Source organism: Panthera pardus, unplaced genomic scaffold (assembly GCF_024362965.1).
Source record: "Panthera pardus isolate Hobbes unplaced genomic scaffold, ASM2436296v1 HiC_scaffold_8, whole genome shotgun sequence".
In the NCBI taxonomy this organism is placed as follows: domain Eukaryota; kingdom Metazoa; phylum Chordata; class Mammalia; order Carnivora; family Felidae; genus Panthera; species Panthera pardus.
This window is the reverse complement of record NW_026527013.1, coordinates 124,172,799-124,189,996: the sequence shown is the minus strand read 5'-3', so window position 1 is coordinate 124,189,996 and position 17,198 is coordinate 124,172,799. Positions and strand designations below refer to the sequence as shown.

Below are 17,198 nucleotides of genomic sequence, written 5' to 3'. Positions count from 1 at the left end.
CAAAAATTGGCCCTTGCATAGAGTCACTGGAAGAGTTTATTAAAAATAGAGACTCTCTGGTCCCCACCAGACCCTCAGAATCTCTGGAGGATCTCTGAGTCTGCATTTTCAACAAGCTTCCTCGTGGTTCTTATGCATATTACAAACTGAGAGCCAAAGGCAAAATCCTTACCACTGACTTGTCAGTGTGAGATAAGACCAGTAGCCGTGTGGAAGTGGGGGGGGGGGGGGGGCAGGAAGAGGGAAAGGCCACTAGCCATGGGAAATACAATCGTCTGTTCCTTGTCACCAGTGCCCCAAACTCCACTTGAAGGGCCTCGCCCACCTGCACATGACCATGGGTTCAATCCCACATTCACACCCAACTTTTAGACTCTAGTAATAGAAAGTAGTCTGCAAACTAGATCCATTATCCAAATATTATACTAAATACATACATACATATTATGTGTGTGTGTGTGTGTGTGTGTGTGTGTGTGTGTGTGTGTATAACCTACCACAGTCAAGGAATAATAATTTGTTCTGATTAATCAAATATTCCAACCAAGAGTTAATACCCATGGCTAGCAGAAGTTCATCAATTTTCAAAGAACTCCAGAGCAATATAAGACATCTAACTTCAAAACCATCTGGAACATAATTTAATTTTTTGTTCATTTTTTTAAAAAAGTGTTTTTCCAATCTCATAGTGCCTCAGGCCATTATTAACATAAATGCTCAATAAATATGTGCTGAGTTTAATGACCATCAATCATTTTCCTCCTTCAGAGAATACCATGTATTCCCTCTCACTGGTACTAAGGTAAATGAATACTGCTTCTCTTTCTACCCCTACCGCATCAGAAGGGGTCTGAGGATGTACACAAGAGCCATTAATTCAGAGTCGGGGGTTCAGAGATTGAGAGGTGTTAGTTTCACTATACCATCACATTTTATGTTTAGTTTATGAACCCAGTATAAATTCACCCTTAATGTAAAGGCTGCGTTATTGAGATACATTGCAATAACCTGTCAGGGTAACTATCTCCAGTGAAAAAGCCTTAAGATGTTCAAAGTATATATTATGTTGAACCACAAAAATTGCTGTTTCTGAAGGTCAACACCAAGGATCAAAATTTTCATATGCTTCAATCAAACACCAAAATCTGAGAACCCTGTATGTCTGTAACTTGACCAAATAGTGTGTAAATTACTTTAAGCAAGTTTCTCTTTGCCCTTGTCCAGTGTATGCTTTATATAAAACAAATATATATATATTATATATATATTATATATATATATAATATATATATATATGTATGTATATACACACACACACATATATATATGTATACATATACATACATACATACACATACATATATACATATTTTTTTTTTTTTTTTAATAAATCCCAACTATTCCCCTACATGTACACACAAGCATTCACAACAAAAAGGAAGCCACTGCTCTCTGGTATATACATTCCCAGCACATCCCAGGAAGGAGGACGAAGGGCTACTTCCTCCAACAGAAACCACCCCTGGACTAATAAGACTGGGAAAAAATGGCACATTCTTGCCCCCATCCCAGCCATTCAGCTCTTCCCCAAATTCCCTCTTAGGGGAAAAGGAATTTCCATCCCAGTGCTCACCTATGTGCTAATGGGACTGTGAGCCAACCTCTGGTGGGTCCCACTGGGCACGGAACCACCGTTTCACATGTGCTTGAAAACAGGAAATCACCACATCGCAATTGCAATTCCAACAGCCCCCATTCCCCCCAAGGAGCATAAACACAGGTACGCGGCCGCTCTCGAGTGGGAGAATATCTGATTAATCTTTCACGTCCTCTCATTCAGGAAAATAGTATCCCCACCGAGACCAAGAAACACTGCTATGTGAGATGTCTTGATGCTACTGCTTTTATACTATAAATCCACAAGGCAGGAGACAGCCAGCAGGCTGTGAGGGCCTCTAGGATTTGTGAATTTCTGAAAGGTAAAGGGATGGAATGAAGCAGTCAAATTCGGCACAGCAAGGCTTTCCCAGAGGCAGAAGCTTCAAGCACCACAGACCACAGACACAATGCAGGTGCATCTGACCCAAGAGGGAGCAACTGTCATATCTCCCCTCAAATAGTTCTGCTTAAGGAGAAAATGAAATAGAAAAGGAATTCCCCCCCACCCCCACTCCGGTTTTTTCCAGTAAGAAGCTCTAAGAATAAATACGAAAAAGAATGCAGATGTCATTACTTTGCTAAAAAGAAAGCAGTGAGGGGTTAAAGGAATCTTAATGCCATTGCCGGGGTCCACAGATTTCTCAAAGAGGAACCTAGGAAAGATAGGTTTTTAAAAAAAAAAGCAATGTTTACAGAGAAAGAGGAAAAGAATTACGATAAAGATGCCAAAAATGCCTCTCACCGAGGCCCAAAGAAATACAAGAACAGCTTTGGCCCTTCTGGTTTTCATGCCTTTTTTTCTGTGGTCCAGGCCCAGGCTCTCTCGGAATAGTTTCCTGAGGTCACCCCCAGATGAAAAGGACCAAGCAACACAACCAAAAAGGCCCACCGCACAGGCTTGAAAAATAAGACACTCAGCCTAGGCCTGATGGCCTAGGCAGCCATGAGGAACCATCTAGCCAAAATCCATTTAGCTGACCAAGAATACAAGAGTTATTTGGGAAATGCCTGTTTTTTTAAGTCAAATGGAATGGCTGTTATCTCTATTATTTTTATTATTATCTCTATCATTCTCTTTGAAGTGTCTCTGGGGTACCATCACTCAGGCTGCAGGTCCTTTCCCAGAGTGATTTTATGGTTATTCCATCAAAGGGGGGCGTTTGGGGCACACACTCTGGTCAGTGAAGATGTCACTTGTCCCGCCCCCCTCATTTTCTCTTGTTAAGTTACCTTAGTGAAACCTTCTAACTGCCATTCAGGTTACAGACCTACCTTTGAACTTCTCATTTGGCAGATCTGGGTTAGTACCACCCATTACCTAACATTTAAAAAAAGAAAAAAAAAAAACAAAACCTCATTACACTACACAACATGTACGTACAATAAGGCCTTTGTCCTTAAAAGAAAAACATAATTTTCAACAGAGTCAGCTCCCAGAAGCCAAGGGAGCTAACATCCAAAACCCAATATAAACATTAGGGCTTGTGTCAGGGTTTCGGAGCTCCAGCCTCACTAAAAGGGGAGGAAATGACCCAGACCAGCAGCTACAAGGATGGGGGAAGCATTTTTCATTGTGACTTTTGAGAGCAGGAGTGAGATAATCCCAGATCCTTCCCTCTCACACCTCCTGTATTGTCACACACATTGCTGCCTTTGACAGCAGGATATTTCTATAAGAGAGAATGTTCCTTTTGTCACAAAGAAAAGCAGGTCTTAATGTCTACAGGACTCTAAATTTTCAAATGAGTACATTCTTTCAAAGGGAAAAGTGTGTTTTTGTAATGATTATTTAGGATGTCTTTTATAGAGAGGGCTGACCTTCTGTGACAAACTCTCTGGGAGAATCATGTTCTGGAACTTGGAGTTCCATTCTTGGGGGTGGGGGGGAACTAGCCCAAGTGTTAACAACCCAAACTATAAACAGGAAACTCCAGCCTGACTCCTACTTAAGTCCCAAGGTTGCGGACCTCTTGCTGAAGCTATGGGGCTTGCAGAGATGACTGGACAAGGTTCTTAGACTTGCAGACTTCATCTCCTAAGACATAAATTCACCCAGGTAACCGCACTACAACACAGAGCATGCTGTTGAAGAGAAGACAACACGCACGGTCCACGGCGTTGATGGGACCACTGGCTGCAAACTACAAAGCTGCATGGATTTGTAGGGCCCACGTGTCAAATCCAGTCATATCAGTGAATCTGGGATTAGCCTGTAAAGGATGAGGCCCCCCCCCACCACGGGCATGCATGAGTGACTGTGCTTGGTCAGAGTCACAGTCTCAATTGGAGGGGACTCAGGAGTGCCAGGCTCAGAGGGTCCACTCAGTAATTAAGTTTACATTTTTGCCTCCCACCTGCCACCTCCTGACTCAACGGCAAGTGCCGAAAAAGGACAACTAGGCCTCGCCGTGAAGGCCACATTGTGATTAGTTGTCTGTAGACGGGCACCAATCAAGGAGGTGAACTTTTGAAGATGAAAAACAGAGAAGCAACTCGTCTTCCTAAGCCCCGAATACAACCAGCATTTTCCATCTTTTATCAGAAAAGATAGCAGTCACCTCTATTGAAGTTCCACTCTCTACCTGACAGTCATTCACAGTAAACATATTACATAAGTGTAGACAAAAATTTAAATAAAGGGGCACCTGGGGTGCTCAGCTGGGTGAGCGTCCAACTTTTGATTTATTTCAGCTCAGGTCATGATCTCACAGTTGGGAGATGGAGCCTCGCGTCTTCAGGCCCTGCGCCGGGCATGGGGCCTGCTTAAGATTCTCTCTCTCCCTCTCCCTCTCTCTCTCTTTCAAAATAAATTAAGATTAAAAACTAAAAAAATGAAATAAAAACAGTCCACTTAATCGCTTCTTAAAAGCACTGCAGAGGGAGTGATTGCACAGCACTTAGATAGTGGCAGTATCATTTTGGAGGTGCTTACCATATTCCAAACCCTGTTTTAAGAACTTTACATGTTTTAGCCCACAGTTCTGACCAAGGCCCTATGATGAACACAAAGAGACACAGAAAATTAGGCAACTCACACAAAGTCTTACAAGCCAACAGTAGGAGTAGACTTAGGAATCCCTACACTATTGTTCCTTAAAAAATATACGCATTAAATCATCTGCTAAAAGCTGGTTTATGGCACACACTTCACTTTCTTCTATTCAGGTTCTTACCCTTAATAATTCCATTCATACTGTTATGCAAAGGCCTTTCACAAACATCAGTACGTCTAACCCACAGGTATCACCTCAGATAATGGCTCCAGTCAACAGATTCGGGCCTGCATTATTATTCCTCTTTAGAGATGAAGCTGCTGGGTACACAGACCATTGCGATTTGCCCAGAACTCACGACTGAGGCTCAGAGAGTACAAGTCACCTGTTTAGTGATGCACAGCTACCAGGTGGCCCCCGTGAGACTTGAACCCGGGATTTCAGACACCAGGGCCGCCACTCCACAGCTATACTTTAATGACAAAGCAGATATTGAAAATTTAGTGAAGAAAGAAAATATTTTTCCTGAAGACCTAGCTTAGGGATTAAATTATATCGTAATATTTTTAAAGCACCATTAACAGTTTAATAGAGCAAACTTGAAAGTTCATAATGGTAAGATTTTATATTAGCCAGGCTCTTTTATATTGTTGCTCTTATTCATTAAAAAAAAAAAAGGAAAAAAAAGCCTCAGTGTGGTCTTGTCCATTTTGCCCTTAACTATAGAAACATTCCAAAGATGTTTGGAAAAGTATATTACTTTTATCCACGAAATTAGTTTTGTTTTGGTACCTTTTAAAATTTCTTGTGGCATTTAACACTTTTGCTAAGATCTTTCCAAATCAAAGTTTGGAAAATTTGTGATTTTTGCAGTAAATTTTCAGAATCGCTACAGCAATCTTAGCTTTGGATTTCTATCAAATGGGGTTCCACCAAATTCCATCTATGGTGAATTCGATTCCATGTGAAATGTGCAACAGGTACCAGAGAGGTGCGCACCATCACTGACTGTTTCAAATAGTTCGATAAGATGATGAGAAAGGTCCTTCTTCGATATTCTCCTAGAATCTTCAGACTAACATTGCAAAATTTAATACCCCTGGTCTTTCTGTTCTTCAAGCCTCTTCTGCCTTGGTCTGCACTTTGCTGGTTCTGCTCCTTCTTCTATAACTACTCAGTCTCTGCCATGGGTTTCTACACTTCTCTACCCTTCTCTTATTTTTTTTTTTTAATATGAAATTTACTGTCAAATTGGTTTCCATACAACACCCAGTGCTCATCCCAACAGGTGCCCTCCTCAATGCCCATTACCCATCCTCCCCTCCCTCCCACTCCCCATCAACCCTCAGTTTGTTCTCAGTTTTTAAGAGTCTCTTATGTTTTGGCTCCCTCCCTCTCTAACCTTTTTTTTTTTTTTTTTCCTTCCCTTCCCCCATGGTCTTCTTTTTTTTTTTTTTTTTTAATTTTTTTTTTTTTAACGTTTATTTATTTTTGAGACGGAGAGAGACAAAGCATGAATGGGGGAGGGTCAGAGAGAGAGGGAGACACAGAATCTGAAACAGGCTCCAGGCTCTGAGCAGTCAGCCCAGAGCCCGACGCGGGGCTCGAACTCACGGACCGTGAGATCGTGACCTGAGCCGAAGTCGGACACTTAACCGACTGAGCCACCCAGGAGCCCCCCCCCATGGTCTTCTGTTAAGTTTCTCAGGATCCACGTAAGAGTGAAAACATATGGTATCTGTCTTTCTCTGTATGACTTATTTCACTTAGCATAACACTCTCCAGTTCCATTGACGTTGCTACAAAGGCCATATTTCATTCTTTCTCATTGCCACGTAGTATTCCATTGTGTACATAAACCACAATTTCTTTATCATTCATCAATTGATGGGCGTTTAGGCTCTTTCCATAATTTGGCTATTGTTGAAAGTGCTGCTATAAACATTGGGGTACAAGTGCCCCTATGCATCAGCACTCTTGAATCCCTTGTCTACCCTTCTCTTAAATACAACCCTTCTTCTAATTACTCTTGTAGGCCCCTTTATGGAAAGCTCGGCGTAGACAAATAATTTATTACGAAAGTTTTGAAGTGTATTTCAATGTAGACAGGTACCAAATTGCTGTTCTCTGGTCCGGATTTCTCTTCTGAGCCTACTGGGCTTTTCTACTTGGAAAATCCATATCCAGGCCAACTCATCAGGTCTAAACTCACGACATGCACCCATGTCAGTAACCTCTTCTCTTCTACATGGTCTATGCCACTGACTAGAACTCTCAAAATTCCCTTTAATTCGCCCCACCCCCCACTTCTGTTTTACTGCCAAGTGCTAGCAACATGGGCTCTAAACTTCCTCTGCAAGTCTTGGGGTCTCAGCACACTCGTGCACTTTTTTTAAGGTGAGCTACCCAATTTTGATTATTGCCTGAAATTTGTGCTACCACTGACAGTATATACTATCATGGTAATATCTACCAGATGCAGTAATTTGCCAAATGGGTCAAGCAACAGGATAGAGCAAAAATGGAATTTTGAAAGTAAGCTCTGGGAAGCACACTATTCCATTCAGATGACTGCACCCTGCTCTCAAGACAGTAAGTGATTAGCAAAGTGACTGCTACAGAGACACCATAGCATTTCATGCCACTTTAATGACACTGTATTTCATTACTGTCTTGCTGGGCGTGGCTTGGAGTCTTTTAATCCACATATTCTAGAACTGGAAGGTGGTTAAAGAAATTCAGAAGAACAAGCGACATTGGTTTACCCCAACATCTTCTTCCATTCTCACTGCCCCTTCTACTCCAGGCTGCTTGCTCTCGACTGACCACAACAGATCCCTAGAGTCTGCTGTCCAAACTCCAGCCTTGCCACACTGGAAACATCCCCACAAAAGCTCCTAGAGGCATTTATAAAAAACACATCTTACTGTGTCATGTGGCTGCACCAATAGAGAAATCCCACCCCCCACCCCCCAATTACATGAGTGAAACCGATCTCCTTATTATTGCACTCAAGGTTCTCCCCTGGCTGGTTCCCACCAGACTTTCTAGCTTCAGCTTCTATCAGAGCTTCAGGCCCTCAGGACTCTGCCATTTCCACAATTCCCAGGCACACACTCCTCTGTGCCTTTCCTTCAACAATGCCTTGCCACAACAAACTTTCCTCTACCCATCGAGGTCCCAGATAGTCCAGTCAGATTTCAATTACAGCTGCCTCAGCTCGGGTTCATGTCTATTATAGTGCTTTTCTGTCACTCCTGTGGAACTTATTTATGCATGTGTCTTTCTCCCCCATTAGACTGTGGGCAAGGGTCTGTCCTATTGGTCTTTGCCTCCCCAAGGTGCCCAACCAACACAATGCTTCAAACACAGAAAAGGCTAAAAATAATAAAATAAAATGGAAGGGGAGAATGAAGTGTGGAGAGAAGGAAGAAAGAATAATATTATTGAAATTATAACCTGCTATCCCTAGTGCTTTGAATACTGTTTTATAGAATTAGAACTGGGAATCGAGAGGTCTTAAAATACACACTCAGCTCATTTGCTGATCTTAACTAAGTTCAACAAGCACACTTGACCTCCCGGTACCGTGAAAGGTGGTGTTATTCGTATTCTTTTTATCACAAAAGAGTCAATATACCATCAGCTGGACAGAAGTGCCACAGAAGAGGGTGCGAAAAAGTGATATCCTTTATTTGTTCAACAAATTTTTTATGAACGGACCTTTTTTTCCATTGTTTTGCCTTGCCTGGCTTTTCTGTCTGATTCTCCTGCCTTCGCCATAGCTGTACCCCAGTCTACAGAAGGGCTCCCCTTCTTCAGCATCATTTCCTAGACTTAAAACACAGTTTACTGTTGATGCGCAGTTGAAAGACCAGAGACCATGTTTAAAATGGGATGTGGACGAGATGGGAATGAGGTAGGGGAGCACACGACTAAATGGGCGGCAAAAACCCACTCAGGTCTGGAACGGGGTTGAGAGACTTCCACGAGGCGGGCCAGGAAAATCCCCATGTTGCCAGACCACTAGGCAGTTTTTCCAGAATTACAGCGCTCCTGAGTCCCAACTCTATCCCTCTGCCAATAAAAGTACAAGTGAAGGTGACCCCACAGGCATAGAGATGTAAATACTCTGCAGAAAAACGAGGCCCCTCTTCCATGGAAAGTTTTTTTAGTGTTTAATGGAGAGCAAGGGGAAAACTTATACCAGGGCTCACAGACCACTGGACCAATAAGGAAGCAGCCTAGATCGGCCCAGTCCAAGTCTGGAGGGATAGAAAACCCCACAAATGTTCCTGACTTAGCCCCGTTCATTCATAGCGATGGGTGGGCTTGGCATCATTATCCCCATGCTGCTTCTATTTTTTTTTTTTCCCTTTTCTGATGAAACTTTGCATCCTACTCCATGTGAGGAAATAAGAATTTAAACAATAACGTCATCATCAACAACAACAACAATGAATCATTCTAGAGAGCTCGCTCGATGCCAAACCCAGGGCTAAGCCTTAAATGCTGTTGTTCACTTGATTCTCACAGCAGATCTCTGAGCTTGGTATTAACATTCATCCCACTCTCCAGATAAGGAAACCAAGCCTTGGAAATGTAAGATAGCCTTCCCACGTTTACCACCAGTTAGAGACAGAGCCTAGATTTGAACCCAGGCCCATCTGATGCCAGATTCAAAGCTCTTTGCCAAAATATGATGCAATGCCAGACAAAAAAGCTCACTGCATTGCAGGTCTTCCTTTGAAAGGGTCTTCCAAATTCCAGACCAAAATCACTTGAACCACCCCTGAAGAGAGCCTATGTCAGCTTCACAGAGGTTGAAATAACTCTTTGAAGCTCTTAGAAGTACTTAAAGATGTCTTTAAATAGTAAACAAAGAAAAAGTAAAAAAGTAAAAAAGTAAAAAAGAGCAAATTGGTTTAGTGGAGACGAAATTGGCTTCACATCCCAGTTCTGACTCTTAGTAACTATGTAACCTCAGGACATTTGCTCTGCCTCTCTTAGCCTCAGTAAAGCATGGGTAGAAATAATTGCTTCAGAGGTAGTACTGGTGAACTTGCTAGCACAATGCTAGAAATAAGTTACTTCCCTTAAAACTGTTCTATTGAATACATTGTTCTATGGAAAGGCAATTGATCACAACACCTTCTAAACAGAAAACAAACAAACAAACAAATCCTGACCACTTTCTTAGTGATCGAAACACCTGTGATAAATGTGATACGAAACAATTTTCAAAAACTTATGCAAATCTATGTATATGTGCATATACTAAGGGCAGTATCTCTCTGAACACATCTGGACTACTTCATATTTCCTTTCTCTCTTTCTCCCCACCCCCATCTCTCTGTCTCTCTCTCTGTCTCTCTGTCTCTCTCTCTCTCACACACACACACACAATGAAATCCTGACGTAACATTATCTCTCTCATGCTCAACATGTGCCTAACACTTGCTCAGATAATAGATATCTCTTCTCTAGCCAGTTAATTTCAACAATAAAAAAAAAAACATGAGGACGTTATGGAGATAAGGCATCCCAGAGAACCGAAGATGCTGGTAGCTACTTCTTTGGTGACAGAGAACTTTTGTGATTAAAAGGTAGAAGACAGCAGACAAAGTCTCCCCTGTTCTCACCACTTGGTTGACTCTAAGACAGGTGGAGCCCGCTTCTTGTAACACCAAATTTCACGTTGCTTTTTATGAGCAGAGGGTCCATTTCTACATTGCACCTCCGGATTTAAAAGAGGAAATTTAAACCTCAGAATAATGTTTTTTGCTGAACAAAATGTATGCCAAACTAAGCTCTGACTGACTTCTGGTTTTCTGAGTCCCGGCCTCCAAAGTTTTCTCAGGTTTCCAGGACTGGGCCGAACTCATTGGCTGGTGCCATTTCCTTCTATGTGACACTTAGGTGGAAAAGGGACAAGAAGTAGGAGTGCCACCTCAAGTCACACTTGGTGGACGTGGCGATGCCCAAAAGATCCAGAGAATTGTTTTAGATTCATTTTCTGAGCATGGCTGGCTCTTATCAGCTGTACTTCAGGAAAGGCACCAACGTGTTTTCCTAGGCATTCTGGGGGAAAAAAAAAAAAAATTCCAGCAAGCAGGGGGAAAAAAATCATACAAAACAGCAGTGAGTCTGAGCCTTCCTTCCTCAGCCCCATAAAAGCCCGTTTTTTAAGGCGGAGGAAAGCCACGCTTTGCTTTCTGACTAAACAATGGAGCACTGGCATCTTTGATCTAATCTGCCTACCGGATTCCCTCAATTTCATGACAGTGGTCCAACTTTCACCTTCCCCTTGAATAGATGAACTGAAGCTTTTCTGACTCCTACACTTTAAAACTATATCCATCACCAGTAACAGACAGGTTATTCTTGGATCACAGCGGATTCTGGCAAGATGCTGGGCCGAAGCAGACGAGGATAAATGAGAATACGATTATTCAGTTCTGCTTGCCGTGGCCACCGTGCCCGCTGTCATCCTCAAAATTCCCACAGAAATGAGCTCATTCCACTTTAAAACATTTCGGAGCTTAAAGGTTTAAATCAGGCCAAGTTGATTTTGTGGGGTTTTTCAGGCTTTTACACTGTAATTACATACAGGACTTCATGCCACCTATTTCCTCCCAACTGTAACATTTTACGTCTTTTTTAAGCATACGTTGAGGTTAGCCTTTTTTTTTTTTCTACATGTTATGAAATAAGATATGAACTTGTGCTCAGCTTTAGGTACCTTTCTGCCAAAAGGCTGGACCAACACAAACTAAATATGACTATTTTCTTTATCCAAAGTACAGTTTTGACTATTACATACCCTCTTAATGTACATACATAAAACCGGCTCACAACTAAAGCTCCCTGCAGGTCAGCTGAAATCATAACGAGATTTTCCTTTCATATAATGTGATTAACAAATGTTAGCTAACTGAACTCCAAAAAGACTCAAAAGAAAAAAACAAAATAACTCAAGCAGCACCGAGAAGTAAAATGATTCAACAATCTTCGTATTTTTTCCTTGCTTTTTCACACCTTTAATTAAGCAAATAGCCTGTTCCACTTGATTATAGGTAGGTGCCCTAGAGGCAGATGAAACCGAGAGCGAATTCCAGCTCTATCTACTACAATATGAACTTCACAAGCTACAAGACTCTTTAGCCTCAGTTTCGTTGCCTGTAAAATGGGGGTAGTAAAAGGTCTCAAAGGACTTTTGTGATGGCTAAATTAAATAATGCGGGCTTAGGTAAGTGCCAGCAAATAAAGTGTTTCGTAAATGTTGCTGTTACTGATATTATCTATCTGCTAAAAATGGCTACCTTCCAACCTAAGTATACAATGCCAACCAGCCTCACTGCAGTCTGGGGTGCTTTGAAATCCAAGGACTGCAGTAGATCCCTCAGAAACTTACAAGAACATACACAAATAGAGAAGTGGCCATCCATCTATTCCTTCTCAATTTTATCAAGTCATTACAAATGTTTGGAAGCACCGACTATGACAGCTTGGGTCCCATAATCCTAAACCTCTGCAAAGGTCAGGAGAACGTATCACTGAACCTTTCAGTTCCTGAAGGAGCTCAAGACATCTTAGGAATAACAAGTGAATGGGATTGCCCGAGTTAGGACTTCACGTGTTTATAAAAGGATATCTAACAGCTCTCACTCAAGGCAGATACCTTCAAATGTTGAAGATATAAATGAACTTGCTATCCTTCGGAGCTTAATCAATACTTTTTAGAATAAATAATCATTCCCACTTGAATCCCAACTGAGGCTTCTTTTCTCTTCTGATTCATTCTTTTAGCTTCAAAACAGCAGGATTCTAACAACTCTCTTATTTTCAGTAAGGCTGTGCTCTCAAAGAAAAGCACTATTTTCCACCCTAACGAGAATACTGAAAAGGGGGATTGCTCTGTGTAGAATTTTTCATAATGTTATTCGGGAACAGTTTGCAAACTGTATATTTAAACTTTATAAGTAGTAACACTGCCAAAGAGAAAAACACTATTTTCACATGTGGAGCTCTGAGCACATTTAAATGTTATTCAGTAATGTCCCCTAAAATCTTAAGAGATTAAGATAAAATAATTTACTCATTTTATACAGATAAGATCAGTGAAAAGGGAAGGTTATCACTCCCCCAACCCACCCTCCACCCCCCACTACATTTGTAAATATACAATGGAGACAAAATTTAAATGCAAAACTTCAACAGGTCATTTAGTGAAGGATCACTAACTGACACGGCAACTGGTAAAATCTAAAGAGCCCCTTTCCTGGCTCTCTTTTATTAAGGTAACAACATTTACCATCTCAGCAAATGTAATGTATTTTTACCTCTGTTTCTGTTGATTCCCTTAGTCTTCAGAACCTGATAATCATTTGATACAGACATTCACCTTCACTCATTTATCATTTTGCAACATTGACCTCATCCCTTGTCATGAGAAAGTTTGGGTAGTTTAAACCCAGATGGCTTGGCTTTCACCTAAATTGAGAAGAATCCCTTCTATGGTTCCATACAGCATGTTGATCTGTTAACTAGCAGTCATCTATCACTTTTGGGCTTTGCATTTGACTGCCTTAATGTGTTTCCAACAGGGTTTTGTGATGTGTAGTTCTTAACCAAGTTTTGCCAAAAGTGATTGGCATGTAAAACACTGTCCAGCAAATATGTTGCTTTTTGTGAGTCTACATTTCATCTCAGAAATTCGTGTTCATATAACTTAATCTCCCCCATGTGGTTACTCATTAGATCTTATCATTAAGTATTAAACCAAAATAAATGGAAACAAATTTTTTTTTTTAGTCTATTAGCCACTGCCAGTGTTAACGAAGCAGCTGACAGCCAAGTGTCATTCTCTGTTAAGGATAGAATGTCCTTTCTGACTCATGCTCCCAGATCAGAAATATAAAGACTGTTCTGGAGATCTTAGGGTATCACAGGCAGAGAAATCCAAGATTACACCTCATCCTCATGTTTGTTCTCTGTGACTGTCACCTCTCTTTCCCCTTGTCAGGGATATCTTATCCCCGACTTTTACACTTAAACGTTATCTCATCTTCCCACTAAGACGACAGAATCAAGGCAGAAAGTGTGGGGGCACCTATGATTTGGTGGCAACAGCCATTCCGGGAACAGACAGTGCCAACGGTCATTTTATCACTGAGACGATGCCTCACAAAGCCCATCTTAATTTTATTTCTATAAGGATGATGTCAAAAATAAGAATCCCAAAGAAATTCAACTGAATTCAATTTTCCAGCTATGTGCAGTTTTGTAATGACTAAAAACCATTTTTAAGATCTGGTTATATTATTACATTTAATGGATTCACCTTGTCTAATGGAGCGATGGGCTTCACATTACCTGATCTCCATACTTACCAAGCAGACACACATTATACAAGGGTTGTCTGTGATGAATGGGATCTGGAGGACTTCACCTTCATTTTCACATTTCGCAACAGAACCTGAAGTGAAGGGGAAAATTCAATCTCACTGAATGGCATTATTGCAAACATTTAAATTTTTACACTAATCCTTTTTGAAGCAACTACCCAGATTCAGAAATCTCTAATGAGTTTTAAATTATCAAACTCAACAAAACCAAATCCCCCCAGAAATAATTATTTTAAATAATTTTATTTGAGGTTTAAAAAAAAAAAAGCCTGTCATATATAAACAGATTTTCTGCTCTCAGATGACTTAAGTACAAATCCAAGTATTTCACTGACTCTTTAATACTCCTCCTCCTTGATGAAGGTATTTCAACTAAACACATATCCCCATATAAGAAAAAAAAAAATTTCAAAGTGGACATTAAGGCAGAACAAAATTCAGGACTGTGGCAATGAACAGGCCTTTCTATGAATCTGCCTCATATAATCTTGAGTTTAAATCACTTTTTGAAACAATCTTCTTTCCTCCTCTCTTAGAAACGGACTCAATATTTTCTTTTCTGCACCAGGTGTCAGTAAAGTATGTCCTTCAGAATAGTAGCTGAGGTCTTCACCTGCCTGAAAGCATATCATTATTATATCCTGCTGATATTACCCTTTTAAAATATGACAGTTTCTTTAAATTCAAAGTCTGGAGTGCCAGTGTTTTAAAAAGCACTCCTTACACAGAAGCTATGTCGGAACCTTGTAGAGTGAGAAAGAAGGGTATGTGGAAAACGGCGCAAATGTTTTTCCTTGATACGTACATGAAGGGAAGGGATCAAAACAAGGGTTGAGGAAAACAATAAAAATAAAGAAATTTCTCAAATTCCAATAGAATTTCTCTTGATGTTAACAGCTTCTCAGTCCTCCACCCCTTAACCTACTCACTGCCTTCCCACCCCTTAACACGGCGGGCTTCGCTTCATCCCCACCGGCCAGCGAGTGGCAGGCGCCAAGGTGCTCGCTCCCCACCCTCCGGTCTCCCGGGCGAGACAGTGCCTCGGCTCCCAGGTACCAAGCCTGCGTCCGGGAGGGCCGGTCCCTCCCGCCCCCTCCCCTACCTGTCAAGAAGGAGGAAGCCAGAGACATGGGGACCCCCGAGCAATTGAGCAGCAGCAAGACGCAGCAGGTAATCCCGGGCGAGCGCCGGCAGGGACGCTCAGCCAGAGCCCTGACGCCGGAGAACCAGAGCATCGTCACCTGGAGGGAATCCCGGGCGACTGCAGGTCCCGCGCCGCCGCCTCTGCTCCGCTACCGCCGCTCGCAGTCAAAAAGGGCTCTCAGCCGGCGAGTCGGGAGACAGTCCGCGAAGGAGGGAGGCGGGCGCCCGGGAGGGGGGGCTCGGGGGGGGGGGGGAAGCGAGGGGTGAGGGGCGCCAGGGAGGAGGGGTCCTGCGGCCAGGCTCCTCCAATGCGGTTTTTTTTTTTTTTTTTTTTTTTTTTTTAGGGAGTTGCTCACAGTGGCTTAGTCGTCGGCCCCCCTACGCCAGAGATGGGGCCGGGAGGAGGGGACGGCGGAGCAGCCGGAGATAGGCCGAGAGGAGAGGCTGCGCTGCCGACTGCGCACCACCGCTCCGCCGCCGCCGCCGCCGCCGCCGCCGCCGCCGCCAGGGCTGCAGCTACTGCCCCGGGCGCTGCCGCCGCAGCCGCGTCTTCCACTCCTGTACTCCCCACCTCCCGCCGGCCCCGCCGGCTCTCCGTCCGGCCGGCGCGCGCGCACGCTCCCGCGCCCAAGACGGGGGCGCACCGGCCGCCGCCCGGAACCCGCTGGGGGCGCCCGGGTGCAGGAACCCCGCGCCCCGGACACGTCTCAGCCGGGCGTCCAGCCCGCTCCCCAGCCCCTCCAGGGAGGCCGCCGGCCCAGGGTCGCGGATCCGAGCCGGGCAGGCGTGTCTCCACGGCCCGGCGCGCTTGGTGCCTCCTCCCTTTCCCGGGGAAACCCTCCCTAAACGGGGAATGCCACACCGCTTCTGCTCACGCCCGGGTGCCCCAACCTTATGAGAGAGCAGATAATGGGGCGATAGGGGCGCCTCACCACCCTGCTGTCTCCCAGGTGCCCCAGCTTTGGGAAGGAGCGACAAACGGGGCGCAGGAGGGGCCCAGCAACTTTTCACTCCCGGCTTTGCTTCCCTCTGGCGGGGGCGCGGCAGTGGACTGCCGGGCTGAGCGGACACAGGGGTGAGGCACCTCCGACATCAGTGTTCAGTGCTTAAGTGTCTGCTCGTGGTGACATTAGGGAGGACAGAAGTTGAAACGACAGGCAAGGTCGATTAATAAAAGCACAGAGGCGAACGCTTTTCGCCCTTAAAAAAGAACAGTCGCTCCAAGACTCCTCCCTTCCAACCTCTGGCGCACAGGGGCGGGGAGGTGCCGTTTGACTAATCATTCATTCAGCCGCGAAAGAGGGAGGGACGCGCCGGGCGGCTTATCTCTGGCGGGGGGCGCCACCGGGGACTCCGCAGCTCGCAGCTCTGTCGCCGCCGCAGCCTCGCGGCGCCCTTCTTGCCTCTGCAGCCCTGGGTGTCGGCGAGTCCGGCACGCCCCGCGGATACCTCCGCCGGAATCGCGGCCTTCTGCCCAAGCAGTAGCACCCAGCCTCTGCTCAAAGAGGGGTTGCAATGGAGAAGAATTTTTGTAACCAAATTGTGAAGGCGCGGGGTGGGATTTAGGGAACATTTAGCTTGGGCTGGAATCTGATAATCAGCTGTCTTCGGAGTTCACCGTGGGTTGCCGGCTTCCTCCCCCCAAGAATGGAAACCGGGTCCCGCGTGCCTATCCTCCTGGCAGACCCGCCTGGGAGGATCCCCAAGACAATCTTTGCCTAGCCAAGCACTTTTCTTAGCGGGACGCACTTAGTCTCCCGGCGAAGTGGGTTGTCTGCAGCCCCAGAAACCAAATCTTTGAAAATGAATTAGTCTGTTTGCTAATACATTTAGTCTAGTTCCATCTTATCCCCTCCGCGCTTGGGGCGGGAGTGAGGGGTGCTGTTTATGTGTTTTCATGTTTTAATGCAGCATTGCCCACGTCCCGCACATCAAGGAGCTGATTGGAGCACACTGCTCCGACAGGGAAAAAATAAGGGAAGGGAGAGCTGTCATT

At 44.0% G+C, this 17,198-nt stretch overlaps 1 protein-coding gene across 3 annotated transcripts in view; it reads right to left on the bottom strand.

Annotated features, from left to right (window-relative positions):
- Nucleotides 1-16,466, bottom strand: part of BMPER (BMP binding endothelial regulator) — a 248,380-nt gene extending 231,914 nt beyond the window's left edge. Inside the window, exons 1-2 of one of the 3 annotated variants that reach the window (XM_053898436.1) lie at nucleotides 15,162-16,466; nucleotides 14,045-14,130 (exon numbers count right to left, since the gene is read on the bottom strand). In XM_053898436.1, coding sequence (XP_053754411.1) covers nucleotides 14,045-14,130; nucleotides 15,162-15,294 — 219 coding nt within the window. In that variant the 5' untranslated portion in view covers nucleotides 15,295-16,466. The remainder of the gene's footprint in view (nucleotides 1-14,044; nucleotides 14,131-15,161) is intronic. The other 2 variants (XM_053898433.1, XM_053898435.1) reach the window with 2 other exon arrangements.
- Nucleotides 16,467-17,198: the final 732 nt, after the last annotated feature.